This window comes from Macaca thibetana, chromosome 1, assembly GCF_024542745.1.
Source record: "Macaca thibetana thibetana isolate TM-01 chromosome 1, ASM2454274v1, whole genome shotgun sequence".
NCBI classification, from domain to species: Eukaryota; Metazoa; Chordata; class Mammalia; order Primates; family Cercopithecidae; genus Macaca; species Macaca thibetana.
Genome location: NC_065578.1, coordinates 200,552,990 through 200,579,745, shown reverse-complemented (window position 1 = coordinate 200,579,745; position 26,756 = coordinate 200,552,990). Strand labels below are relative to the sequence as shown.

At 46.4% G+C, this 26,756-nt stretch overlaps 3 protein-coding genes across 3 annotated transcripts in view; 1 reads left to right on the top strand and 2 right to left on the bottom strand.

Annotated features, from left to right (window-relative positions):
* The window catches only part of RAB4A (RAB4A, member RAS oncogene family), a 683,172-nt gene that overhangs the window by 217,853 nt on the left and 438,563 nt on the right, over positions 1-26,756 (bottom strand). The window lies entirely within an intron of this gene.
* Positions 1-26,756, bottom strand: part of GALNT2 (polypeptide N-acetylgalactosaminyltransferase 2) — a 1,373,297-nt gene that overhangs the window by 1,194,014 nt on the left and 152,527 nt on the right. The window lies entirely within an intron of this gene.
* On the top strand, positions 23,483-23,803 carry LOC126942183 (cytochrome c oxidase assembly factor 3 homolog, mitochondrial). Its single transcript, XM_050769478.1, has one exon. It carries the CDS (start codon positions 23,483-23,485, stop codon positions 23,801-23,803), a length of 321 nt encoding a protein of 106 aa, XP_050625435.1.

Genomic DNA, 26,756 nt, shown 5'->3' with positions numbered 1-26,756 from the left:
CAACATCTTCTCCCAACAGCAGCAAATACACATATCTGATCATGATGTCATTTTCTTGCAGAAAACATTTCAACAGCTTCTCATTGCCCTTGGATAGAATTCTACGCTTGAGACAGCTTAGGATTTGGCCCTGGTCTCTTCTGTCATCACTCTCCAGCAGCATCCCTAGGCGCTGGGAGACGTTCTCTTCTTTGTTGCCATCCTCGCCACCTCCCTTGCTTCCAAGCCTTCCTATCAGTTGTTCCTGCTGCCTGGGATCCTTGCTCTTCTGTCTCCTTTTGTTTAACCTGATTATTATCTCTCGTTTCAGCTTGGATGTCACCCTCCCAGAATCAGACGCCATCCCTGACCCGCTCCAAAACATCAGCACTCTACATACCACAGAATTTCCTCTCTCCCTTGACTTAGCTTACCGTATTTCATTGACACAGGTAATTGCCTGATTTCTTCATTGTATGTAAATCATCTGAGAGCAAGGACAGCTTCTATCTATCCATTGAGCTTATGGCACAGTTCCTGGCTTGGCACAAACCCAGTAAATCTTTGCTGAATGAATGAATAAATAAGTAGCCCAAGGGTAATGCGAATATTGGCTAATACTGCTAGGCTTTAGAAATGGAGTGGGAGGTAGAGTATATCCAAGGTTTATTCAGTGAATATACATTGTATCTTGAAAGTACAGTCAGTGTGTAAGAGACAGTGTCTCTTAAGACTACTGTCTTAAATAGTGTGGTGAACACCTTGTGAGCTCAGAAGGGCACCCTGGCTGATGCTCCCAGGGGAGACTTCCTGAGCTCTCAGAAACACCAGGGAAACTTGGGTGTACTCCACCATTCCCATCCCTTTGCCCTAGACCTCGCTGCCCTAGACAGCAAGTTCTCTTGTTGTGCATGGAACATTCAAGAATCAGAAAACAATGGAATAGGAAAGCCATTTGGTTAGTCTGCTTGCAAAAAAGACTGCTCTTTGTTTAAAGGCAGTGAGACAGAGGCCTGTCACGGCTTCCATCGAGTCCAGAATTCAGTAAGCCTGGATGCCAGGAAGGTTTTCCTCTTACAGGTGATCTCAATCTTGCCTGCTGTAATTTGAGTATTTTTCTTCTGATTGCACCTTGTTGGTGACACACCAAGTCCCTCATTCGTGCTGTCCTCTCTCCCAGCAAGGACCTCCCTTCTCTCATGACTCTGCCTAGATGCTGTCCTCCCTGAGCACCAGCCCCTAAGAGTGAGGACAAGGGACTTCTTCCATCTAAATGACCTTGGGGGAGATAAAAGGAATGAACTAAATATCAGTGTTTCAACATTGACAGAACTCAAAAACATAATGCTGAAGGAAGAAAGTTAAATAATGAGGCAGACAGTAAATTATTTATGTAAATCAAATATATACAAAGCAATACTACACATTTGGTAGCCACACGTGCATGCACACTTACACACAGACAGGCATTGGGGGAGGGCGGGAGGGTGCTGATCCATAGTAAGAGAGTGTGATGATGGGAAGGTGGGACTGGGGGCAGGGATAAAGGGCACAGACGAGAATGAATGTCTGCACGCAAAAGCCAGCCTCATCTGAGCAGATGATGCTCTTGTGCCACCAACTGAGGAAATGGTAATTTGAGCTTATTCAAGTCCAGCCCCCCAAAGGAAAAGGCATGACTAAAGTCATGACCAGGATTCAAAGGTTGGTCTTCTCTTCACTCTTCACTCCTTCCCTTCCACACCAGAGCACAGTCAGGTAAGTGAGACCGACTGGAGAAAGCCCGTCTGGTGAGAGGCACCCAGGGAGCTGCGAGCAATGTGGAGGCTCTGGGACTTCTGCTGCTTGGTGCATCCATCCACAGAGGGAGAGAAAAGGGAGAGCCAGGGATTCTAATCAAGGAAAAAGGATCCAAGTTTTCTGGGATTAGAAAAGACATATAGCATGTCCTCCATAAAAGAACAGACAAGCCTAAAAGGGATGTTTAGCTTCAAACATCAGGAATGATGATGTAAGCTGAGGAAGGTTTAACACCATGACTTAGAGAGGGAGCATTTGATTTAGTATGTTTAAGGCAATGTCAGAACAGATTCACAACCCTTGGAAGAAGGTCACCCGTGGATAAAACACAGCCTCCTGAGTGTGGACTCACCTGGCTGCCTTCAAGCTCCCTCTGCCCTCCTGTGGGCTGGGGTGCCCACTCCTCTTCCATACTCCTTCACATGTGCTCTCTCCTGCCTGCAGGCCTATGTTTTTCCTTTGAACTTTATGTATTTATAAACATTTTATGTGATTATTATTAATCATATTAAAACATAATGTGATTATTTTATTTTATTTTTTTGAGATGGAGTCTCGCTCTGTCGCCCAGGCTGGAGTGCAGAGGCGCGATCTCGGCTCACTGCCACCTCTTTCTCCTGGGTTCAAGTGATTCTCCTGCCTCAGCCTCTCAAGTAGCTGTGATTACGGGCATGCACCACCACGCCCAGCTAATTTTTGAAATTTTAGTAGGGATGGGGTTTCACCATATTGGCCAGGCTAGTCTTGAACTCCTGGCCTCAAGTAATCCACCCACCTCGGCTTCCCAAAGGACTGGGATTACAGGCATGAGCCACTGTGCCCAGTCCATAATGTGATGATGTTTTGCTGCTTTAACTGGTCTGTCCTTGAATAGGATTGAGTACATGCCATAGAAAAGCATGGTTCGGTTCCCCAAGCCTATGGGAGTGAAGGTCTTCAGACCACAGAGCCCTGAGCCCACGGCACTGGCTTGCCTGGTCCCAGAGTCCCGTGTTTAGGAGGAAAAAGCTACCTCTCTCTTATCAGCCCACAGAGAGTGATTGCCGATCCCAGCTTCCCTGCCCACCCTACTTCTACCCTGATAATGTGCATTTATTTATTTACTTATTTTGATTTTTATATGTTTTATTTGTATAAATTTAAGGGGTGCAGTGCAGTTTTGTCACATGAATATGTTGTGCAGTGGTTAAGTCTGGGCTTTAGTGTAACTGTCACTCAAATGTACACTGTACCCATTGAGTAACCCCTTACCCCTCACCCTCCTCCCCACCTTCCCTCCCAAGCCTCCACTGGCTATTCTTCCACACTCTATGTCCGCATGTGCGATTCTGCCTCAGTTCTCACATGAGGCACAAGTCAGTAAGTACCCAGCACCCCCATGTTCCAAAGATGGGAGCCAGCCCCCTCCAGAGGTCTCTGGACCCAGTGTGGTACCATCCTAGAAAAGAGGCTAGAGATCCTCGGGCAGTTGGAGAATTTATTTATTTATTTATTTATTTTTTGAGACGGAGTCTCACTCTGTCACCCAGGCTGAAGTGCAATGGCGCAATCTCGGCTCACTGCAGCCTCTGCCTCCTGGGTTCAAGCGATTCTCCTGCCTCAGCCTCCCGAGTAGCTGGGACTACAGGCATACGTCACCACACCTGGTTAATTTTTGTAGTTTTAGTAGAGACAGGGTTTCACCGCATTGGCCAGGCTGGTCTCAGACTGCTGACCTCAGGTGATCCACCTGCCTTGATCTCCCAAAGTGATGAGATTACAGGTGTGAGCCACCGTGCCCAGACAAGAATTCTCTGGAGTGTGTGCAGCCAGTCCTTTCCCTTGTGGGGAGGGTAGAGAACATCTCTTCTCCTCCAGCTTAGGGAGAAGGGCCTTAGGCAGACACAGCGGGGCACTGATGGGGACACAGTGGACTGGTCTGCCCCGGCTTGTGGAATCTCGGGGGTGAGGGAGAGGGAGTGAGACCAAGAGTGCCGGTGGGAAGTTGTCCACCCTGGGAAGGGATGCACCTGTGTTTACAGCAGAGAGGACGCGACAGAGCAGGCCCAGGCTCTCCTCCATGTCCTTGCCCTCGACACTCCTCAAAGAATGTCCTCCTGCTGCCCTGTGTGGATGTGAGCCTCTGAGAATCCAGGGCTGAAAGGGAGTGGATGGTGGCTACATGAACGGTGCGTCACCCTCATCAAGAGAGCTGGGGGTGAGCGGTTCCCAGAAATCAGGAGAGGCTCCCCAAGGACCCAAGAAGATGTTCCTGAGAGGAAAACAGTTTTCCTGTAGGCCAGGGCCAGCATTCCAAAGCTGGATCTCAGGCCGACAAACGCAGTCCCTCCCTGCCTGGTACAGCGCTGCCCATCCCTGCTGTGGTCCTGGAGAGGTCAGAGTGAGAGAGAGATGGGGGTGGAAATGCCAGCAAGGAGAGAAGCTCATGAGGCATTAGGGGCTGAATTGGGTCCCCTCAAACTCACATGGTGAAGTCCTAATCCCCAGCACCTCAGACTGTGACTGTTTGGAGACAAGGGCTTTAAAGAACTAATTAAGATAAAATGAGGTCTTTAGGGTGGGCCTAATCCAACCCGATTGTTGTCCTTATAAGAAGAGATGAGGACACACACACACACACACACACACACACACACACACACACACGGAAGACCACGTGAGGAAGACAGCCCACGTCGGGAGATGGCCATCTCCAAGCCAGAGAGAGGCCTCAGAGGAAACCAGCCCTGCCAACGCCTGGCTCTCAGCCTTCCACCCAGCCTGGGCCACTGTGTTGGGCAGCCCCAGCAGGCAGACTCACTAGGTCTCTGCCATTCTCTGTGCGTGCTTCCTGCCTACAACAAGCTGAGCTTTCACTTTGAATGAAAGTCACACTAGATATATGAATAACTGAACTATGATCATGACCATAGTTCTCATGACGAGGAAACTTCTCTTTGTCTCGTAAGCCGCAGCCTGGCTTTCCAGACGCGGGAAGAGCTAGCCGCACAGCTGGGTTTACAGGAGGGTCCAGATAAACACTGGGATTGCTTCATGGCCACCATTAGGGGCTCTACTCTTTTAGGGTCCTACTGATATCCTTCATGAAGGCAGCAGGCCCATCACTGTCATCCTAAGCAGCTCTCCCACATTTGGCAGAGGAGCTTACACTTCCTGGGTTAGAGTGTGGCTGCACCGACTATTCTTTGGAGAAAATAGAAGTTCTAAGTCCAAAGGAATGAAGGGACTAAAGCATGCCTGCTTTCAGCAGGGACCAGGCTCCAGCTCTGTTCCCCGCATCCCATGTCTGTTGAGTCTATTCTACTTTAAAAGACTGTCTTAGGGCCTCGTGGGGGGAAATGAGTTTCTCCTTTCACCAGGCTGCAGTGGGGTCTTAGTGGCCTCACCTACAGATCTTTTTCCCAGATTTCAGTCTGTCTGGCAGATTCTCCTCTATGACGTACCTATTAAGGCTTGTCTTAAATTAAATCTGCTGAGCCAGGCTTGTTGCTGAAGTGACTCCCCTAGAGGTGTACGGTGTCCTCAGTAATACGAAAACTGACCCAAACAGAGAGGGAGGGATTGGTTTGGTCTTGTTCTTCAGAGTAGCCAGGGGGAAGCATCAGGACTCCACCGCCCTAGCAGAATGAGGCTGCAGCAATTTATTCGTGTTGAAATGAGTGCATTCTTTTTGATCTATCGTAGATGCATTAACCCCATTTCCTAGACACACTGAACAAACCAAGAACAGAAACTGAGATCAAATCCCACCAATTCCCATTAACCAGCGCTGAAGTGGGAGGATTGCTTGAAGCCAGGAGTTTGAGACCAGCCTGGGCAACAAAGCAAGACCCTGTCTCTACAAAAAAAAGTGTTTAAAAAAATTATCTGGGCTTGGTGACACAAGTCTGTAGTTCCAGCTACTTGGGACACTGAAGTGGGAGGATCGCTTGATCGCCCAGGAGTTGGAGGCTGCAGTGAGCTGTGATCACATCACTGCACTTTGCCTGGGTGTCAGAGTGAGACCTCATCTCTAAAAAAAAATTAAAATAGAATAAAATTATAAAATAATAATAAAAAAGAGAAAGGTCACTCACCACAGAGAGCAATTAATGTCCAGAGAGTATGAACAGATCCTGGGACTGCTTTGCAAGACAGTTCAGTTAAAGTTGCTTTAACTTTGTAGGTGGACCAGCCTCTGCTCAGCCCTTGAAAGGGAAGCTGGGCACTCACCACGCTCAGTAAGCTGAATAAGAGCAGGCCACGAGGCCGCCAAGCCCTCCAAGGATAAAGCATGAGCCCTGGGGCAGCTGGGCATGTGCTGGAGATAGGTGGCTCAAGGCCAGTGCCTCTTCAGTGCTGGAAGCTGTTGACTCAAGATTCGTGCGTCACCGGGCCCTTGGGGGTGGGCCAGGGATCATGACTCTGGCAAGCTCACAGAGTGCCTGAGATTGAAGCTGCTATGCATGATGGCTGCTTTATGTTCCTGCAATAACTGACAGGAACCAAAGCTGAAAGCATCCTGTGTATGGACTGAGGGTGGCTGGAATACACATTTGGAGGTTTGAACCTAACCTTTTCAAAAACAAAACCAATCAAATGAAACAACTCCTTGCCATCACCTGAGGACTCTTCACAAGCTTTCTGGTAGATTCCAGGAGTTTCTGATTCCCCAGGCTGAGGCATTACTAGGTGGTTATTAACATCTTGCAGAACAAAATGAAATGCAGATCCTGAGGTCCTTTGGGACTTAGAACCTCAGCCAAAGTTCCAGAGATCCTGCAGTTGCTTTTCTGAAGTTCCAGTTTCTTCAGCAAAGTCACTCCCAATTTCTCAGATAGTGGGTACACCGCTGGAGAGTGGCTCTCAGTCTTAGAAAGTGTGAGATGTACCTGGAGAGCTTGTTAAAAGTTCACATTCTACACACATAACAATGGCAAAAAATCAGAACACTGACAATACCCAGTGCTGGTGAGGTTGTGGAGAAACAGGAATTCATTCATTGCTGGTGGGAATGCAAAATGGTACAGCCACTTTGGAAGACAGTTTGGTGGTTTCTTACAAAACGAAACATATTCTTCCCATATGATGCAGCAATCGTGCTCCTTGGTATTTACCCAAATGAGTTGAAAACTTATGACCACACAAAAGCCTTCACACAGATGTTATAGCATCTATCTATTATCTATCTATCTATCTATCTATCTATCTATCTATTATCTATCAATCTATATATCTATCATCCTATCATCTATGTATCTATGCATCTATCATCTATCCATATATCATCTATCTGTCATCTCTGTATATATAATCTATCATCTATCTATTTATCTGTCTATATATATAATCTATCATTCTATCATCTATGTATCTATTTATTTATCTATCATCTATCTATATATCATCTATCATCCTATCATCTAGCTATCTATTATCTGTCTATCTATTATCTATCTGTCTATTATCTATCTATCTATCATCTATTATCTATCTATCTATCTATCTATCTATCTATCTATCTATCATCTGTCTGTATATGTAGGTATCTATCTATCAATCATCTATCTATCTCTCTATATCTCCTATTGACTGTTTCTTTGGTGAACCTTGATTAAAAACATTGCTCTAAAAAAATCATGGTTTTTTTTTTTTTAAGAAAGATTATATGACTGGGATCTTCTCACCATCCACAAGAAATTTTGATTCATTAGTGCTGGAGCTGGGCCTGGGAATGTATGTTTTGATGACTTTCCTCTATTTTCTGATGCCAGTGTCATGTGGGTCACCTTCAGAGAAGCAAAACCTCAGAGCTTCTCCCTGTAACTGGCAGAGACAGAAAGAGCTACAATGTGAGGTCCCCCTCCCATGGGACTCTCTTTTCTCCCCCACCCCACCCCAGCAACTGAGGTGGGCTGTTTACCCTGGCCTGGGGTGCAATGCAAGACATTTTGGCTTCTCATTCTCCTAGCTATGGCCTTCCTATCTTGTGCATCAGATAGATCATGTGGTAAACTAGGGAGAAGACTTGTGAGTGCTTCACCTACCCGGCAAGAGGCTTCCTCCTGGCAGAGGCCGGATGATTGCAATGACCTCCTCCTCCCCGGCTGCTCTTGGACTGTAGGCTTTCCCCCTCTGCAGCACTTGTTTATACAACTGACCACACAGTCTTCCTCTCCCAACATTTCCTTACAGCATCGCCTTCCTCAAGAACCCTCCCTGCCCCCTACTGTCTTTAAGGTCAAACCCGAATGCTGATCTGTGTACAAGTCCCTTGTCTGTCTGCACGTGTCCCTCCTTCCAGTGTGCACGTGCCCCCCACCCCCACCATTGTTTTCCGAGACTCCTTGACCCTCGGGGCCCTCAGCACTCAGCTTCAACTTGCCTCTTTCCAGTGCTTCTCTGCCTGGTTCCCAGGACTCTTCCAGCTTTGTCAGTGCCAGAGCATATTGCAGGGTCATTACTGAGGGGTCTTTCTACTTGAATTTATCCTAGAGTGTGCTCCTACCTGCCCTGCCCTGCCTCAGTGAAGGGGCCGGTGTTTATGCAAAGCAGGGAAGCAGAAAGACCAAGAGCACTGGACTCAGCAGACCTGGGTGCAAGGACACACGCAGCCCTTCAGGAGCTGTGAGACCAGGGACAAGTTCCTCAGCTTCTCTGAGCTTTTGTTTCTTTGCCATATACATGGGAATAATGGGACCTGTTTCCCAGGACTATTGGGAGGAGGAAAGTACGATGGTCATGGAGGTGAATGTGTGGGAATCATAAGGCACTTCCCAAGAGTCAGCAGCTGTCCCGCTCAGCAGCATGAAGCGGGCTTCGGCACTACTGGACAGATTTGGCTGGTGCATTGGTGGCCAGACAAGGCACAGAGCGGACACAAGGGTCAGAGAAGGGGACCACTGTTGTCCTGATGCACAGCCTGGAGGAGGACCTAGAAAACAGTGCTCAAATATATGAAGTCAGGAACGAGGGGCAGAGTGTTGGATTGGAGATGTGCAGAAGCAGGTCTGCAGAGTTGAACAGGGACAGAGGCCGGGGACAAGAAAGCAAACAGGGGGAAGAAGGAGGGATGAGGACAGAGAAGGCCACTCCATGTGGCTTAGAGAAGAGCTTCTGGGACACTCTTCATCCAAGGTCAATTCTGTGGCTTAAAACATCACCGGTACAGCCCAAGAATGCGTCCCGGAAGTCAGGAGCCCTGGAGACTCTGGAGGCTGGCAGCTCCCCTGTTCTGTCTGGGGGTGGTGTGTTTGTGCAGGATTTGAGGAGACTGAATCGTGTAATCATGTGGAGCTTTGGCTTTGAAATGCTTTCTGTGCCCTGGACAATGACATCTCAAATGTTATTAAAGTTCTTGAAGCCCCGGTTCCTCCTCTGTATGACAAGAATCCTAGTGACCACTTCACAGGGTGGTGATAAGATTTCAGTAGATATAGCACAGAAAGTGCTGAGGACAGGGCTGAGCACAAAGGAGGTGATCTTGGTTGTAATAATCATTCTTATGCTTATAAAGGCTGCTTAGGTAATGCATGGAAGCTGGAAAGATGTGAGTCTTCTCCATACAGAATAAGGAGTAAGGAAAAAGCTTACTCTCAACATCAAGAGATGCTTCCTCCGGGCTGGAGTGGAAAAGGAGCCCCTGGCCTGCTTGCTTTAGTCTGGGAATGTCTCTGTGGCCTCCAAAAAGCAGATGAGGCTGGAGAGGGTTTCTTTTCCGGGGCAGCTTCTGGAGTTCAGACATTCAGGTTTCCCATCCTTCACAGGGCGCTTATCTTAAAAACGTATACCTCAGTCAAGAGGTTCACTTCTAATAAGGAGAAGTTCCCAGAGCTGGCCACAGCGGGCGGTGAATATAAGTGTAGCCCCGTGGTGTTATGATAGATACTGGTTTTCGTCCATGCTTCCTGGCTAACAACTCCCATAGCCTTCGTTAGTCTTTTATTATAATGTTGGGTGTGTTAGGCCTCACGGTCATGCTTCTGACCTTCTCCTGCCTTCCTCCCACTCAAATGTTCCCCAGCCTCTCTGACTGTGCATCTTAAGACCTCCTATGAGGGTCCCACCCTATACACTGGGGAAAGGAGTGCTGATGTCACGAAGTTTCCATAAAAACCCAAGAGGACGGGGTGTGGGGAACTTCCTCATAGCTGGACACATGGAGGTTCTTGGAGGGTGGTGCTTAAGGAAGGCATGGAAGCTCCGCACCCCTTCCCCCATACCTCACCTTACTTGTCTCTTCATCTGTGTCCTTTGCAATATCCTTTATTATAAACTGGTAAATGTAAGTGTTTCCCTGAGATCTGTGAGCCAATCCAGCAAATTAATCAAACCCAAAGAAGGGGTCGCATGATCCCCTCTTGAAGCTGATTGGTCAGAAGTTCCGGAGGTCTGGACTTTCGACTGGTGTGTTTCCAGGGTCAGTCTTGGGGACTGAGCCCTCAACCTGTGAGATCTGACACTATCTCCATGTAGGTAGTGTTGGAACTCAAACAGAGGACACCCAGCTGGTGTCCTCTGCTTGGAGTGTGTGGTAAAAGAAAACCCCACGTATGGTGACAGAAGTCTTCTGTGTTTGATGATTGCTGTGGTATGAGAGTAGAGGGGAAAAATAGAAAGAGTTCTCTCCATACAAACCCCCCAGTGGGAAGGTTTGGTGATTATCGGAAAGGTATGAATGGGCTGGAGGCTGGGCTGCAGGGAGAGGTACTTGCATGCGTCGTGGTCATGCTCTCAGCCTGGACACAGGGGCCAGAGGGCTGGCCCCGAAGGGTGGCAGGGCCGCCTGAGGTGGCATCTTATGCTCTGCAAACACAGGCCCCTCAGTTGCATACATGAGAGCAAAGTCCAGGGAGACTTTTTCTGACCCTTGAGATGGCTCCTTTGTAACTGAAGGAGAAAATGCATTTTAAAGGATTAAAATTTGGAAGCTGGCAGTAAAGTTGGCCGTGTCCTAATGGTCAGCACTTGGAAAAAGGAAGTAAGAGAGGGAGGGAGTGAGGAAGGGAGGCTGGATCGGCTCTTCAACTACAAAACTTTTGACAGGTTCCATCTTGATTTTCACTCCTCTCTTTCCCATGCATTAAAGTCGACATCTAGGATAAATCACAGTGCAATTCATATAGATTCTGAAGATGAGTGTGCTGGACATTTCTTGCACTGCTGTTTGGCTGCTATGCACTCTTACAGGGATTTCTCTGGAGAGGTAGATTTCTCTGGAGAGATCGTATTCAAGTCCTGCTGGCAGAAGATGCTACCATGAGGTGTTTTTTCCTAGTCTAGAATGACATTTAACCCTAGGAAGCGTGCGGCTTCTGGGGCGAGCCCTGGCAGCAGCCTCCTGCCGCTCTGGAGCCTCAGGTGGTAGACGCGCCGAGGTGGCACCTCATCCCACCTAGCACCCGTTTTTGGAACAACATCACGCAGAACGTGTGGGCTTTTCTTTCAAAAGCTGTCACTTGGGGAGCAATCTGTGTGTCCTCCTATTATATAGTTTGATGTCTTGTTAGAATAGAAAGATTTCAAAATTAGCATCAACATTTGGGGAGAAATCAAATCTCTTCCATATGCTACTTTGCTTGGGTAGCACCAAAAAAAAAAAAGGTAGAGCTGAGCCCTAGAACGTGTCTCTCATAGCCCCCGCCCCCCGGCCCAAGCAGGTGTGTTCTCAGATGTGCCACCTCCACAGTGGCCTAATTTCAGCTTCTGTGGCTCCTCCCTGCTCTTCATCCCCACGCTCTCTCTTCCCCCAGCATCTGGCTCAGTTCCCCCTCTGCTCTTGCTTCCCTTGCTGATGCGGTGGCATTGTAACTTGAAGGCCAGCAATCCGAGACCCCCCTCCTCACTACTGGGCTCTCTCTCCCTCATGCTGATTCTTATGGGAGGAGAGGCTGGGAATTGGGCAACGTGCCTCTGATCTGGCCACACCCTATTCTCCAGGGAGCCTTGCCAGGTCTTGTCTCACCCTAAACATAAAAATCAATGACACTGACCTCAAAGTCAAGGCTTCTGTAGAACTCTCAGATTAGACAGCAAATATTCCCAGATCAAAGTAGGCACAACTCTTTTATGGACCACTCTCGTCAGTGAAGGATTCTGTTCTCTGACTCATTCATTGGAATCTTTGCAACCTGTTCATCTGCATATCCTACAGACAGGTCTCTGGGCATTTCATGGTGCCCTGTTGGCCAGACAAAAATCCTTAGACCTTGACCTTTTTTGTTTTAACTGGATAATCTCCTTGCTCTCATCTAAATAAATATTTTTCTTGTTCACAAGAGTTCCTGTGGTGAGCAGTGAATTCTCATACAAAAAATACTATCAAGCAAGAATTTCTTGCCTTCTAGGAAATCATCATTTTATCCAGGTTGATCTATCTTGGAAAATTACCAACTAGTCCTAACCATAAAAAAATCAGTAAAATGCTTCCCTTTTTGGCCTTTTGTGCTGCCAGAGCAGATAAACTTCAGCTCACAGGGTCCAAGAACTGAGTACTGGCCTTGGGCTTTTTTTTTTTTTTTTGGTACCTTGAGACCAAGGAAAACAAAGCAAATTCAGAATTAATAAAAATGATTTCACATATTATAATTTATCATATTAATAGAATGAAGTAGAAAAATATGTTCTTTTCTTAATATACACAGAAAGAAAGAGACAATATTCAACATCAATGAGTTCTAAATCATTGGTAGCAAACTCGACATAGGACAGAGCTTCCTTTTGGGGGCTCTTTGTCTTTGGTTCAGATTAATTCATTGAATCAAATAGCTGACACCTTGGAGATTTTGGAAGTCTGAGGTCAAGTGAGTGCCAGTGGAGAGGGAAGGTGGACAAAAATAGGAGGGGGCAGAGGCCGTCCAGGGTGGTTGTAAATTCCATGCTTACCTCCGGGATCTCAGGGGTCTCACTGGCATATTGAAGAAAATCAAAATATTTCATTCCAAAATATATTTCTTTGACACACTTTGAGATGGCTGTTCACAGAGCCCGCAAACAGAAGCAGCCCTGCAAGCCTGTCTTTTGTGGGGAAATTTGCACCTGCAGCGAATCTGATTGACGCAGCCGTCTCGGAGGCCCTCCCTTGTCTGGATCTAGGAAAGATTAACTGAGGTTTCTTTCTTTTTTTTTTTTTTTTGAGACGGAGTCTCCCTCTGTTGACCAGGCTGGAGTGCAGTGGCCGGATCTCATCTCACTGCAAGCTCCGCCTCCCGGGTTTACGCCATTCTCCTGTCTCAGCCTCCCGAGTAGCTGGGACCACAGGCGCCTGCCTCCATGCCCGGCTAGTTTTTTGTATTTTTAGTAGAGACGGGGTTTCACCGTGTTAGCCAGGATGGTCTCGATCTCCTGACCTCGTGATCCGCCCGTCTCGGCCTCCCAAAGTTCTGGGATTACAGGCTTGAGCCACCGTGCCCAGTCTGAGATTTCTTTTTTAAAGAACTGACACCTTTAAAGATCTGAAAGAAACATTCACCTGCTATGCTCTCTGAGGGCTGCCACCTGTGGGGCTTCAGGTATGTAACAAGGTGATCTTTGCTAGCCAGGCCTCCTCTTCTCCCCCTTCCATAACCTGTGTTGCCACCATAACCTGATGAACCACCATTACTTGTTTTTGGTCATATTCTGAGTCCTCTTCTCTCTGTAACCTCAAGATGTACCCTACTGGGTGGCTGGGTAATCGCTTTGTGATTTTCTGCTCTGTGCATGTTAGTAACTTTGTATACCTTTTCTCTTACTGATTTGCCTTTTGTCAGTTGATTTTTCACCAAACCTTCAGAGAGCGAAGGGGAAGTTTTCCCTTGAGCCCTACAATGCTAAGGTGGCACCGAGACGCTAGCCAGTAGGGGCAGCTCTCCTAGCCCCCCTTTTCTCCCCAGCATCCTGCATTGTCACACTCCTCGCTTCTGTTCCCAGACTAGTGGGACTGGAAGAAAGTGTGGGAGCAGCCTCCAGTCTCTGTTCTTCTCCTGTCGTGCATGTGAGTGAGGGCACCAGGGCAGCCAGGTAGGATAGACTTTCATTTGTCTCTCACAGAACAGTCCAGAGGCAGGGGGGTCCTGGCAGTTTGGCTGGATGCATAAGACCATCCCGAGACCCCGGTTTCTCCCCTCTTGATGCTCTGTCGTCCCCTGGGTGGGTCACATCTGCACCTGTAGCCCATGGGAAGCCCAGGGGGAGTAGAAGATGCCCCCTTCTTTTGTAAGAGATGTGACCCAGAAGCTGTCCTGGTCTACTTCTGCTCAGATCCCATCAGCTGGAACTCAGATGATGCCACATGCAGTCCCCAGGGAGACAGGGAGTGCTGGTCTCCAGCTGGGAAGCTGTGTGCCCTGCTGACCCCCTATTGAAGGAAAGAATGAGAGAATGGAGACAAGTGCTGCCAGCCACGCTCTCCCTCCCAGCTCGACTCAGATCCCGCTTTCCACAGGAGTTCTGGGCTTGGGCCCCTTCCCAGTGCTCCTGCTTGCCAGTGTCTGCGCCTGAGGGCCGCACATCCCCACGGGTCCCGATTTGAGGGGCTGGCCGCTCCCTTGGCTTCTGTTCCAGATTACTAGATAGAGCTATAACACTCCTCCTGGCTGCCAGCTGCTGGCCTGAGCTTCGGGATCATCAGCTGAGCTGCTGGCGTCCGGCCCTGCCTATGTGTTGGCAGGGGCTTCCTGTGCTTGCAGGCCAGATTAGGGGAGGCTGCCCACCTCTCACTGCCCATCCTGTTGTGGCAACCCTCCGCCCCTGGGAGTCAGGCTCAGTTCTTCTCCCTTGGGCTCTACTCAGGTGGGCACAGATGAGAGGGCACTTCAAAGGGCACAGGAAAGGGTAATCGAAGGAAAAGTGGGCCTGGGGTGAGTCCAAAGTCTCAAAGCCCTCTGTCCCCTTCGATTCTTTGTCTGCACAGGAAACCAGAGAGTGAGAAGGACAGCTGGGGATACGAAGGCTAACCGCGATTGTGAAGTCTATGCTTGCCCACCCCCCAGGCTGCTGCTGAAGGGCCAGACCTTTTGGATGAAGACTCAGAATGTAGGGGCTGAAAGAGACCTCAGCTCTTCCCCTGTGCAGCAATGCTCAAGTTACCCCACCCAGTCTGTGTTCACCAGCCACCTGCAGGAGCAAGGGAAGGAAAGGGGCACCCTGGACAAGGCTGGTCAAGGTTGTCCACCCCACCTCCCCTTTGCTGCCAGAGCGTTTCTGTCGTATCTGTTATGTGTTTGGGGGTTGTGTGCAATATTTCACTTAATAAAAACTATCCCACTGGTAGGAGGGAAAGAGGACTTGAGAGCCACTAATCCAGGATGAAGCCTTCCTTTTACACTTTTCCTTCCTTCCTTCCTTCCTTCCTTCCTTCCTTCCTTCCTTCCTTCCTTCCTTCCTTCCTTCCCTCCCTCCCTCCCTCCTTCCCTTCCTTCCTTCCTTCCTTCCTTCCTTCCTTCCTTCCTTCCCTTCCTTTTTCCTTCCTTCCTTCCTTCCTTCCTTCCTTCCTTCCTTCCTTTCTTTCTTTCTTCTCTTCTTTTTCTTTCTTTCTTTCTTTCTTTCTTTCTTTCTTTCTTTCTTTCTTTCTTTCTTTCTTTCTTTCTTTCTTTCTTTCTTTCTTTCTTTCTTTCTTTCTTTTTCTTTCTTTCTTTTTCATATAACCTACAAACATCCTTCCATATACTTAAATTTTTTTTTTTTCCAGACAAGGTTCTGCTATGTTGCCTAGGCTGATCTTGGATTCCTGGCCTTAAGTGATCCTCCTGCCTCAGCTTCCTGTGTAGCTGGGATTACAGGTGCCTGCCACTGCACTCAGCTTATGTGTTTTGAACAGGCTCCATTGGTGATGCAGATGCTGCCTATGGGAACTGTGATGGTTAATTTTATAAGTCAACTTGTCTGGGCCATGGTACCTGGATAGTTTGTCAACTATTATTATTATTATTTTAATACAGCATTAATTTTTTAATTTTTAATTTTAATTTTTTTTTTTTTGAGACAGGGCTTTGCTATGTTGCCCAGGCTGGAGTGCAGTGGTGCGATCATGGCTCACTGCAGTCTGGACCTCCCAGACTCCAGGGATTCTCCCACCTCAGCCTCCCAAGTAGGTGGGACCACAGGCACGTGTATCACCACACCCAGCTAATTTTTGTATTTTTGGTAAAGATGAGGTTTCACTATGTTGCCCAGGCTGGTCTCTACCTCCTGGGCTCAAGCGATTCTCCCACCTCAGCCTCCCAATGTGCTGGGATTGCAGACGTGAGCTGCCATGCCTGGACAGGTCACATATTATAAATTTTTCTGTGAAGGTGTTTTAGATGAGATTAACATTTAAATCTGTAGATTTTAAGGACAGCAGATTATCCTCTGTCATGGGTAGGCCTCATCCAAACAGTTGAACATCTTAAGAGAAAAAGACTGAAATTTCCCAAGGAATATGGAATTCCTCCGGCAAATGGTCTTCGGTTTTGAACTGAAACTCTTCCCTGGGTTTCCTGCTTGTCTGCCTGCCCTACAGATTTTAGATTACCCTAGCCTCTACAGTCATGTAAACCCATTCCTTAAAATAAAGTTTCTCTCTGTCTCTCTCTTTATGCACACACACACACACACACACACACACACACACACAAACACACACACACAGAAACACACACACAAAGTTTGTCTCCCTCTCTATGCACACACACACACACATGCACACACATATACACATACACACAAATACACACATATACACATACACAGAAACACACAGACACACACAAACACAAATAGACACATACATAGAAACACACAGACACATACACATATACACATACACAAACACACACACATACACAGAAACAGACACACATACGCATACATATACACATACACACACAGATACACATACGCAGACACACATACACATACGCACACACATATACAAACATACACATAAACACACACATGCACATACACAAACACACACACATCCACACATGCACACACATATACACATACACACAAACGCATACACATACACAGAAACACACACACATACACATAAACACATATACACACACACACACACATAGGCACACACACACATCTTTGCTTCCGTCTCTATAAAATGGAGATTATACATTTAGTCCAGTGCCTGGCACTTAGGAAGCTATTAATAAATTAGAATACTAACCTTCATCAGGCCATGATGATTATCATAGTAGCGCTGGGAAAAACTGTAAGAAGTCTTGCCCTTCCTGTTCTTCAAGAAATCTTGTCTCTATCCCTCATTCTAAGCAATGAAAATCTCACCTTTTCTTGAAAATCTCAAGGAAACGAGATTGCAGAGGCATCCTCTGCTGAGCACAGCAGCCCCCCCAGCACGTGAGGGCCCCGATGGCCCCAGTCCCACCTCTGCCCTCACTGCCAGGCAGCGGGGAGGAAGCAGCAGAAAGTGTTTCCCAGTCAGGACATGCTTGTTGTCAGCTCTTTCCCGGACAGAGCCAGCTTTTCCTTTTTGTTTTACTTGGCATTGATCTGTGTATTATCTGTGCAGTTCTCTGGAAAAGAACAGAAAACCAACTTCCTATGTGAATAGCCAAGAGCACTGATCTCTCTGCTCTCTGGGTGTCTTCAGGACTAACTCAGAATTCCTGGCTCCTCCTGCCCCTGGCCCGGAAGGCCTCCTGAGTTAGTGCACAGAAGCCTCAGCTGGTATCGGGAATGTTCTGCAGGACCAGGGGTGCTTCCAGGGTTTTTACATAGAAGGGGCTTGAAGGCAGGAGTTTGGTTGGAAGAGAAATTATCCTATAATTGTATTTGCAGCACAAACACACTGGTTTTATTTAGATGACATATCATAGAGCATGAGGGTGACAAAGAGGCCAGTGGGACAAATCTAGCCCCCTACTTGTTTTTGTAAATGAAGTATTGTTGGAATGCTTCTATGCTGTTTCTATTGCCTATGACTTCTTTTGCATTGTAGTGGCAGAGTTGAGTAGTTGAAACAGGCTGTATGTGTGATCTGCAAAGGTCTAAAATACTTACCATCTGGCCCTTTACAGGAAAAGTTTGCAAATCCCTGTAACACAGCAATAAAACAGTACATTTAAAAAAAAGATGCTTCATTTATAACAATGTGCGTAAAAATGAGAAAGCATCCTTTGCTCATTTCAAATCATATTTTGGGGATGTCTTGGTGGGTGGGATAATGAGGTCCCTGGGTGGGGAAGGGAGTGTACATTTTCCCAAGTGACCTGTTTGTGCTGTGACCATGGAGACACTCCTTCCTCGACCCAGGTCCTCTGAATCTCACAGAATGCCAACCTGGGGTCTGAGTTTCTGCTTCATTTTCAGGTTCTGGCCTCTGCCCAGCAGCACAGACTGTCCTCTCACCTTGGGTTGTTTTTCAGTTTTCTCACATCATGGCAGCTATGGAAAATGGCATTCATTATTTGTAAAAGGATGCGGCTGCTCACGGCTGAAGAGACAGCCACAGAAGCTGTCCCAGACCCCATCCCCAGGACTGATGCATTGGCCTCTGCACACATGAAACCCATTAGCAGCCTGGAAGACATTGCAGCGGAGGGCTGGGAGGCTCCTGCTAGTGCGCTTCCCCTTGTTCCTGGTGACAGTGCTCTGGATCTGCCACTCAGGGTGTCAAGGAGAGTCAGTCACATTTTCCTGTTCCTGCTCCAGGATGGGCCCTCCTGTCCCCCAGGGCCCCAACCTTAACAAAGGCCTGAAGGAGCATGCTAGGTCCTGGGTGAGTTGTTTTCTCCTATGCTTCATTTAAGCCTAATTAAAGTTCTGGCATTAGACCAGAGAGATATGATAGTATTAGCTTTGTTTTGTAATGGAGGAAATGGAACCTCAGAGCACTGCAGCAAGTTGCTCAGGTAAATGGGCTCTGAGCCAGAGGATCAATTGCTGGTGGTGTGCTGGCAATGCCAACAACGGGCTCTCCTTGCACAGCAGGGAGTGGGGAAGCCTCATCCATAGCATCTGCCCCAGCCCTCGAATAAATCCCCCACCCAGGGGGCTCCCCACCCCTGGACTCAGATCCCTGACCCTTGCTGGGTCTCTATTCCCTGACCTGTGGGTTGAGAAGGCGTAGCGCCTGGAGCTACAGAGCAGACCTGCACAGGAAGTGCTGCAGGAACCTTTAAAAGTCACAGTCTTAGAAGGCGTGGGTCGGTGCCAGCAGAGTAGGAGCCCCAAGCATGAAAAGACCTGGCACATCTCACCTCAGTCACCCATGTGCGACTAAAAGCAGATCCGACGCTAAGCCATCTGTTTAAGAAGGCCAGTTTTTCTCATGATGCCTATGTAAATCATCACATAAAAAAAAGTGTTGGGCTCCCTATCTTGCTATTGCCCTAAGCATGTTCTTGGCCTTTCCATTGGGTGATCCAGCCTGGAGACAATATGTTTGAGAAAGATAGGTATCTTGTATCTTTCAGAACCCAGCTGGAAACACATAAGGAGAATTAGAGGTATCCAGTATCCAGCTTGGAGTAACTTCGATGGCCTGGGACTGAGTTTAGACAAATGGCCTGCAGAATTGTACCTAACTAGCTGTGTAATCACTCATGAATTGTTTTCTGAGCACCTCTGGCAAGGCGCTGAGTGGGGAGAGGTGAGATGTTTGTCTTCTCTGGGGCTGGGGATGGGGTGAAAGACGCATGTGACAGAGGTCACTTATAACCCAGGGAGTGCTGCTGCCATGATACCTGGGCAGCATCCGAGGGCCCACAATGGCCAGGTGCGCTGTAAGGGGGTCAAGAGATCACTGTCGACGTTGGCAGCTGCAGGAGGCTTCCAGAATGGCAGATGGATCTGGGCCTCGAAAGGCAGGTGGGATTCCAGCAGGGGAGGACGGAGGCTGAACCAGCACTCTTGGGGATCCACCGAGTGGTTTTTCCTTTCTCTGTTTCACATGGATGCCCTTGATTCTCACTTCCATTTTCTCTCCTGGTTTGACTCCTGAATTACATCCTCAGGTGAGAGGGTAGCCTTGACTCCCCTCTTCTGGGACTGGTTATTAGGCTAGGTGGGGGTGGACAGGAGGTGACTTCCTCCCAGAGGCAGGAGTAATTTACCCAACCAACACTCCAGCTCTCTTTAAAGGCATCTTCACATCCCTTTAATAAGTTCATTTTTCCATTATGTAGCCTAGAGGTGTGTGATTGGCTAAAATTCAAAGAACTAGTATTTGGCCACCTTTTAGCAATTATTTCAAGTATGTTCCTTTAGAAGGTGCAGGTGCTTGTTAAGAGTTCTTTTCAGCAAAGATCCTAACACAACTGGAAAAGTCCAATGTAATATCCTGTTATGTTCTCTAGGTTGATTTTACATTCTGCCTATATGATCGAACACATTTCCAATGCAATTAAAAAATAGTTTGCAACAACTCAGCGGGTGCTGATGTGCAGCTTCCTCAGTTGTCTGGCCCGTCATTTTCATCATTTTCATCAGTTTACTCTTAGGGCATTCTGTGACCCATAACACTAAGGCTATGTGACCCATAACGTAAGACCAAGGCCTGCTGGCCTATAAGGCAAGGTGCTGTTACCAGCTTACTTGACGCCCCTGGCTCATCTTAGACTTGAGGTCTCCTAACTCATTGCTTAGAACCCTTTCACAAGGTTCTTTTGTTCCCTAAACAAAACAAAATAAAACAAACAAAAACCCAAAACCAAACCTCACTTTTTGATTGGAATTTTTATTTAACCTAATGTCCTTTCATCTCTTAATAGTTGGCTCTGGGACCCACTATGCAGCTGAATCCTCATTCATCGGCCCTTGTGTTTGTTGGTATAATTTGGTGTAAAGGAAAATAAAAAACTCTCAGGACCCCCAAAGTCCTTATGCAAAAAGGAAGGTTAAGCCTGGAGACTGAGTCATATGATGCTCTCTTCCAAATGAATAGCTGTTACTAGCATTATGCGGTTCCCCACTGGAAGGTAAAAGTTCTCAGGCATCTACAAAGGACCACCCCACGGATCATTCATAAGTAAATTCTTTGCCAACCTCCCATAAACAAGCACATGTCAATTTTAACGTTAGATCTACAGTCTACAGCTAGAGCCAAAAACTAGTCAGTTCATTCTATATTGACAATGTCAGTTACAAACTTACCTTCCCAGGTGCAAAACATAGACAAGATGAGACCAATCATCCCTCCACCTATCCGGAGAAGTCTGCATAATCAGTTCTTCATTTACTCCCTTTTTTCTCTTCAAACATTCACCTTATCTTATGTAAAATGTAGATTTAGTGGGTACTAACTAAAGTCTCACAATAATGTGACCATTTACCTTACCACCTACCTGCCCATCTTCCTACCTGCCTTCCCCCCTTTAAGGAAATGTATAAATACTAAACCTTCTGAAAACCTTTTTAGAAAAAAACAGCCACAGATGTGTCTGTGTTTTTCCTGGATGCTCCCTCAAGCTGGCTTAATAAACCTTGATTGACTGAGACTTTTGCTTCAGTCACTCATTTCAGTTATCATCAGATTACATGAGAATATCCCTGTGATATCTAGAAAAACAGCCTCTGCTGCTATCGGGACAATGCTAGGAAAGTCTTCCCTCGTTTTCAATGTCTGCCTGCCCTTCTGCAGTAAAAGCCACCCACTCTACCTGCCCACACTCCCCTAGCACCAGCCAAAGGATGCCTCGCTGTGAAGACAAAGCTGGTGATGCCCATGAAGGAGTCCCCAGGAGGCATCTCCACATAGGTAGAGTGTCTGGAAGAGGTAGGGTCCTCGGGTCCCACCAGCCAGAGAAACATTCAGTTAAGGCAGAACCTGGTGTGTGGTCAAGGAATGCTTTGCTGAAAAATAAATCTCGAAATAGATGTGTAGGTGTAACTGAGTAACCCCCTTTTTCTACCCTTTTTCTAAGAGATAGAGAATGAGTTGTTATTATTATTACTTCTCTTCTTTTCTCTTTTCTCTATTTCTCCATGCTCCCCACTTCCTACTTAGTCTTTCAGAAATGCAATTATAACCTTCTACCTCCCCTTCACCAGACACTTCCTACAGAGCAAGTTCATCTATGTGCTTAGAAGCTCTAGAGTGGGACTGTCTCCCACCAGGAAACTGCCTTGAGGACAACAATCAATTTACAATTCAAAGTATGCCTGCTATGAAACTGTCTCCCACCTGGAGAGTTTCGGCCATCTTTATAACCTAGTTCTACCCTCCAAGGCACCAACTTGACTACCTGGTAGATAAGGCACTGAAGGTAGTATGTGGACCCCTACCTGTTCACTTCCTGCCCTGCATGTCATTCATGCCAGGTCCCCTTTTAAAAGTGCCCGCTTTCTTTTTATTGTATTTATTTATTTTTTTGAGATGGAGTCTCACTCTGTTGCCCAAGCTGGAGAACAGATCTCGGCTCACTGCAGCCTCCACCTCTTGGGTTCAAGTGATTCTCCTGCCTCAGCCTCCTGAGTAGCTGGGATTAGAGGCGTACACCACCACGCCCAGCTAATTTTTTGTATTTTTATTAGAGATGGGGTTTTGCCATGTTGGCCAAGCTGGTCTCAAACTCCTGACCTCAGGTGATCCACCCATCTTGGCCTCCCAAAGAACTGGGATTAGAGGTGTGAGCCACTATTCCTGGCCAAAAGTGCCCACTTTCTGCTCCAAATGTGAAGCGGTACCCTTAAGGCAGGGAAGCCTGTACTTCTTCCCCTAAGCTAGCTTTGGGATACAAAATCACCTTCTTTATACCAGACCTCATTCCTGTTCACTGGACTCTGCAAGGGGCAAGTGACTGAACCTGTGTTTTGGTTACACAGGGAAACCTCAGCACCTTCAGCACATTAAAAATACTGAATATACTGTCTCTTCTACTTCTAGGTCCACATCAAATTTACTTTCAGGTTTTGTTTAATTTGGGGAGGAAAGAGAAAAGGAAAGTAATCTTGGTGAGATCTTTTCTTATTGATCCATTTATTTATTCATTCATTTACTCAATGAATCTACTATGTGCCACGTGATTTGCTTGTAGTGAGCAGTGAGATGATAAATGATAAAAATACCATCTATCCATGCCTTTGTCAAGTTTGATGTCCAGCCAGAAGCCATCAGCATTTGGAAAAGTTTTTCTGTTATCACAGATGCTAGCCTCCCCCAGACCACATTGTGAGAAAGGTGAAATTTGACCTGGAGGCAATTTCACTCTTTTCCTTCCTCTCTGTATCAACCTTCCTCTGCTACCTCACTGGGCCTGGAACCCTGTAGGATCTACTGGTGGTCTGTTTCTATAAGGACGTGACTGACCTCCCAGCTCCCTTCTCTGAATCCCACCTCCTCACGGTCTTGGATCAGAGGGTAACTGTCCTTTGCCATTAGGGTAGCCCTGGTGGGGAAGGAAGAAGACATGGACTTACAGTCTTCCCAACCCTACTTTCCAAAAGCCTAAGCCCCAGAAAGGGAAAGCATTTGTAGGTATAAACAAAACATCTTCGCTAGAAACAGGGAGAGAGGGGGGCTTCTCTCACACACCAGAAAGACGTTCTCCACGAGGAAGATAAAAGAGGAAGACAAGCAGCAATAGAAAGAGAAAATCTCAATGAGGGGCCCTGTGGGCCGGATGAAGGAGGGCTTCACCATGACACATGCAGACCATAGGGGTCCTGCCTGGTCTGATGACCCTCAGCTGTGAACAGTCCTGCGAACAGGGATGTCCAAGTGGGAAGAGGTGACTCAAGCAGTATTAAGTTAAAAATTTTAGACCGCAAAGGGAGGAGCGGCAACATGGCAGCTTCGGGGGCTGGTGACCCTCTGGATGCTAAGCGTGGAGAGGCCCCGTTCGCTCAGCGTATCGACCCGACTGGGGAGAAGCTGACACCTGAGCAACTGTATTCCATGCGGCCGGCGCAGCTTGCCCAGTGGCAGAAGGTCCTACCGCGGCGGCGGACCCGGAACATCGTGACCGGCCTAGGCATCGGGGCCCTGGTGTTAGCTCTTTATGGTTACACCTTCTACTCCATTTCCCAGGAGCGTTTCCTAGATGAGCTAGAAGACGAGGCCAAAGCTGCCCGAGCCCGAGCGCTGGCAAGGGCATCAGGATCCTAATCTGGATGGCTGTTGATCATGTCCAACCTGCTGGAGCCCCTTCACATGGTGAAGGATGCCCCATGACCCTGTAGAAATTGAATCCTGCTCACAACATTGTTGGCCTTCTTACTAACCTTGGGCCATGACTGATCCCAAGAAACCAGGGACTTAAGCATTTGGCCACTGTCAAAAGAACTTAAGCATTTGCCCACTGCACACTTGCTGTGTACAATGACTGAGCCCTTTCTGTAGTTTGTTTCCTTGAGAGGTGTGCATGCGACCGTGGCTTTTCCCAATGTTTCTGACTTTGTGGTTTACCCCCTTCACCTTCCAGGGATGTGATTGTTAAGAGGTTAGGCGAGGCAGCTCTGTGCAGTGTTTGAGCCTAAAGTGGGATAGATAGGGTCAAATTGAGAATAATAAACTGAGTCATTCTCCTGGGAAAAAAAAATTTACAATCTGGTGAAGTAAGCCTGGGGCATCTTTCTGTACCCATTGACCACTAATTCCCCATTCTGCCTCCTCTTAACCCCCGTTCAACCTTCTATCTCTATGCATTTGACTCCTCCAGGTACCTCATACAAATGGAATCATAGTCTTTGTCCTTTGTGACTGACTCATTTCAATTAGCATAATGTCCTCAAAGTTCATCTATGTTGTGGCATGTGTCAGAATTTCTTTCCTTTTGAAGGCTGAATAATATTCCATCATATGCATCTACCACAATTTTTGTTTATCTATTGATCTGTTGATGGACTCAGGTTGCTTTCACCTTTTGACTATTATAAATTAGGCTGCTATGAACATGAATGTACAAATATCTCTTCCAGTCCCTGCTTTCAATTCTTTTGGGCATATACCTAGAAGAAGAATTGTAAACTGTATGATAATTCTATGTTCAACTTTTTGAGGAGCCACCAAACTGTTTTTAACAGGGGTTGAACCATTTTACATTCCCACTAAGATTCCAATTTCTCCACATCCTCACCAACACTTGTCACTTGTTATTTTGTGTGTGTGTGTGTGTTTGAATGTCATCCTAAAAAGTGTGAAGTGGGACCTCATTGTGGTTTTGATACGCATTTCCCTAATGATTAGTGACGTTCAGCATCTTTTTATGTGCTTGCTGGACATCTGTATATATTCTTTAGAGAAATGTCTACTCAAGTCTTTTGCCCATTTAAAAAATGAGTTAATTTTTTTTTTAAGAAGTGGGGTCTTTTTATGTTGTCCCAGCTGGACTTGAACTCCTGGGCTCAAGTGATCCTCCCACCTCATCCTCCCAAGTAGCTGGGACCACAATGTAGGAGTTAATATATTCCAGATATTCTTTTTTTTTTTTTTTTTTTTTTGAGATGGAGTCTTGCTCTATCGCCCAGGCTGGAGTGCAGTGGCATGATCTTGGCTCACTGTAACCTCCACCTCCTGGTTGACTGTAACCTCCGCCTCAGGCTCCCGAGTAGCTGGGATTACAGGCATGTGCCACCATGCCCGGGTAATTTTTGCATTTTTAGTAGAGATGGGGTTTCACCATGTTGGCTGGGCTGGCCCTGAACTCCTGACCTCAGGTGATCTGCCTGCCTCGGCTTCCCAAAGTGTTGGGATTACAAGCGTGAGCTACCTCATCCAGCCTCCGGATATTGATTCTTTATCGATACAAGATTTACAAATATTTTATCCCATTCTGTGGGTTGCCTTTTCACTCTCTTTGACAGTACCCTTTGAGGCACAAAAGGTTTTTTTTGTTGTTGTTTGTTTGTTTTTGTAGAGATGAGGTCTCACAATGTCGCCCAGGCTGGTCTCGAATTCCTGGGCTCAAGCAGTCTACCTGCCTTGGACTCCCAAATTGCTGGGATTACAGGTGTGCACAAAAGTTTATAATTTTGATGAAATCCTATTTATCTATTTTCTCTTTTTGTTGCCTGTGCTTTTGGTGTAATATCTGAGAAATCATTGCCCAATCCAAGTCATAAAATTTTCCCTGGTGTTTTCTAAGAGTTTTATAGTCTTACCTTTAGGTTTTTGATCAAATTTGAGTTAATTTTTGTAAATGGTGTAAGGCAAGGGTTCAACTTGATTCTTTTACATGTGGATATCCAATTTTTCCAGCACCATTTGTTGAAGACACTGTCGTTTTCCCAGTGAATGCTCTGCAAACCCCTGTTGAAAATCAGTCAACCAAATATGCAAGGATTTATTTCTGGGCTCTGTATTCTGTTCCATTGACATATTTGTATATCCTTATGCCAGTGCTGCATTGTTTTGCTTTTGTTGTAGCTTTGTAGTATATTTTGAAATCAGGAAATGTGAGAGTTCAAATTTTCTTTCTTTTTCTCGATTGTTTTGGCTTTGTGGGGCCCTTTGAGATTTTATATGAACTTTAGGATGAGTTTTTCCATTTTTACAAAAATCACTATTAAGATTTTAATAAGAATTACACTGAATGGAGATTGCTTTGGTTAGTATTGTCATCTTAATAATGTCAAGACTTATCATCTCTGAACAAAGGATGTCTTTCCATTTATTTAGTCTTCTTTAATTTCTTGTAGCAATGTTCTGTAATTTTCAGTGTACAAGTTTTTTGCTTCCTTGGTTAAATTTATTCCTAAGTATTTTATATTTTTTATGTTAGTGTAAATGCAATTTTTTTCTTCATTTTCTTTTTTAAATTGCTCATTGTTAGTGTATAGAAATGTTACTGATTTTTTGTATGCTGATTTTGTATCCTAAACTTTGCTGTATTTGCTTTTTATTAATAGCCGTAACAGGTTTTGTGTGTGTCTGATCTTCTGCATATAAAATCATGTCATCTGTGAACAGAAGTGGTTTTATTCTTCCCTTCCTTTCTTCCTTCTTTTTCTTGCCTAATTGCTTCAGTTAGAACTTCCAGTACTATGTTGAACATACGGCCAAAAATGGAAACCCTCGTTTTGTTCCTTATCTTAGGCTAAAAGCTTTCAGTCTTTCACCA

What these genes read in the sequence shown, in the direction of transcription:
- LOC126942183 (XM_050769478.1), top strand. Translation starts at nt 23,483, where the DNA reads ATGGCAGCTTCGGGGGCTGGTGACCCTCTGGATGCTAAGCGTGGAGAG.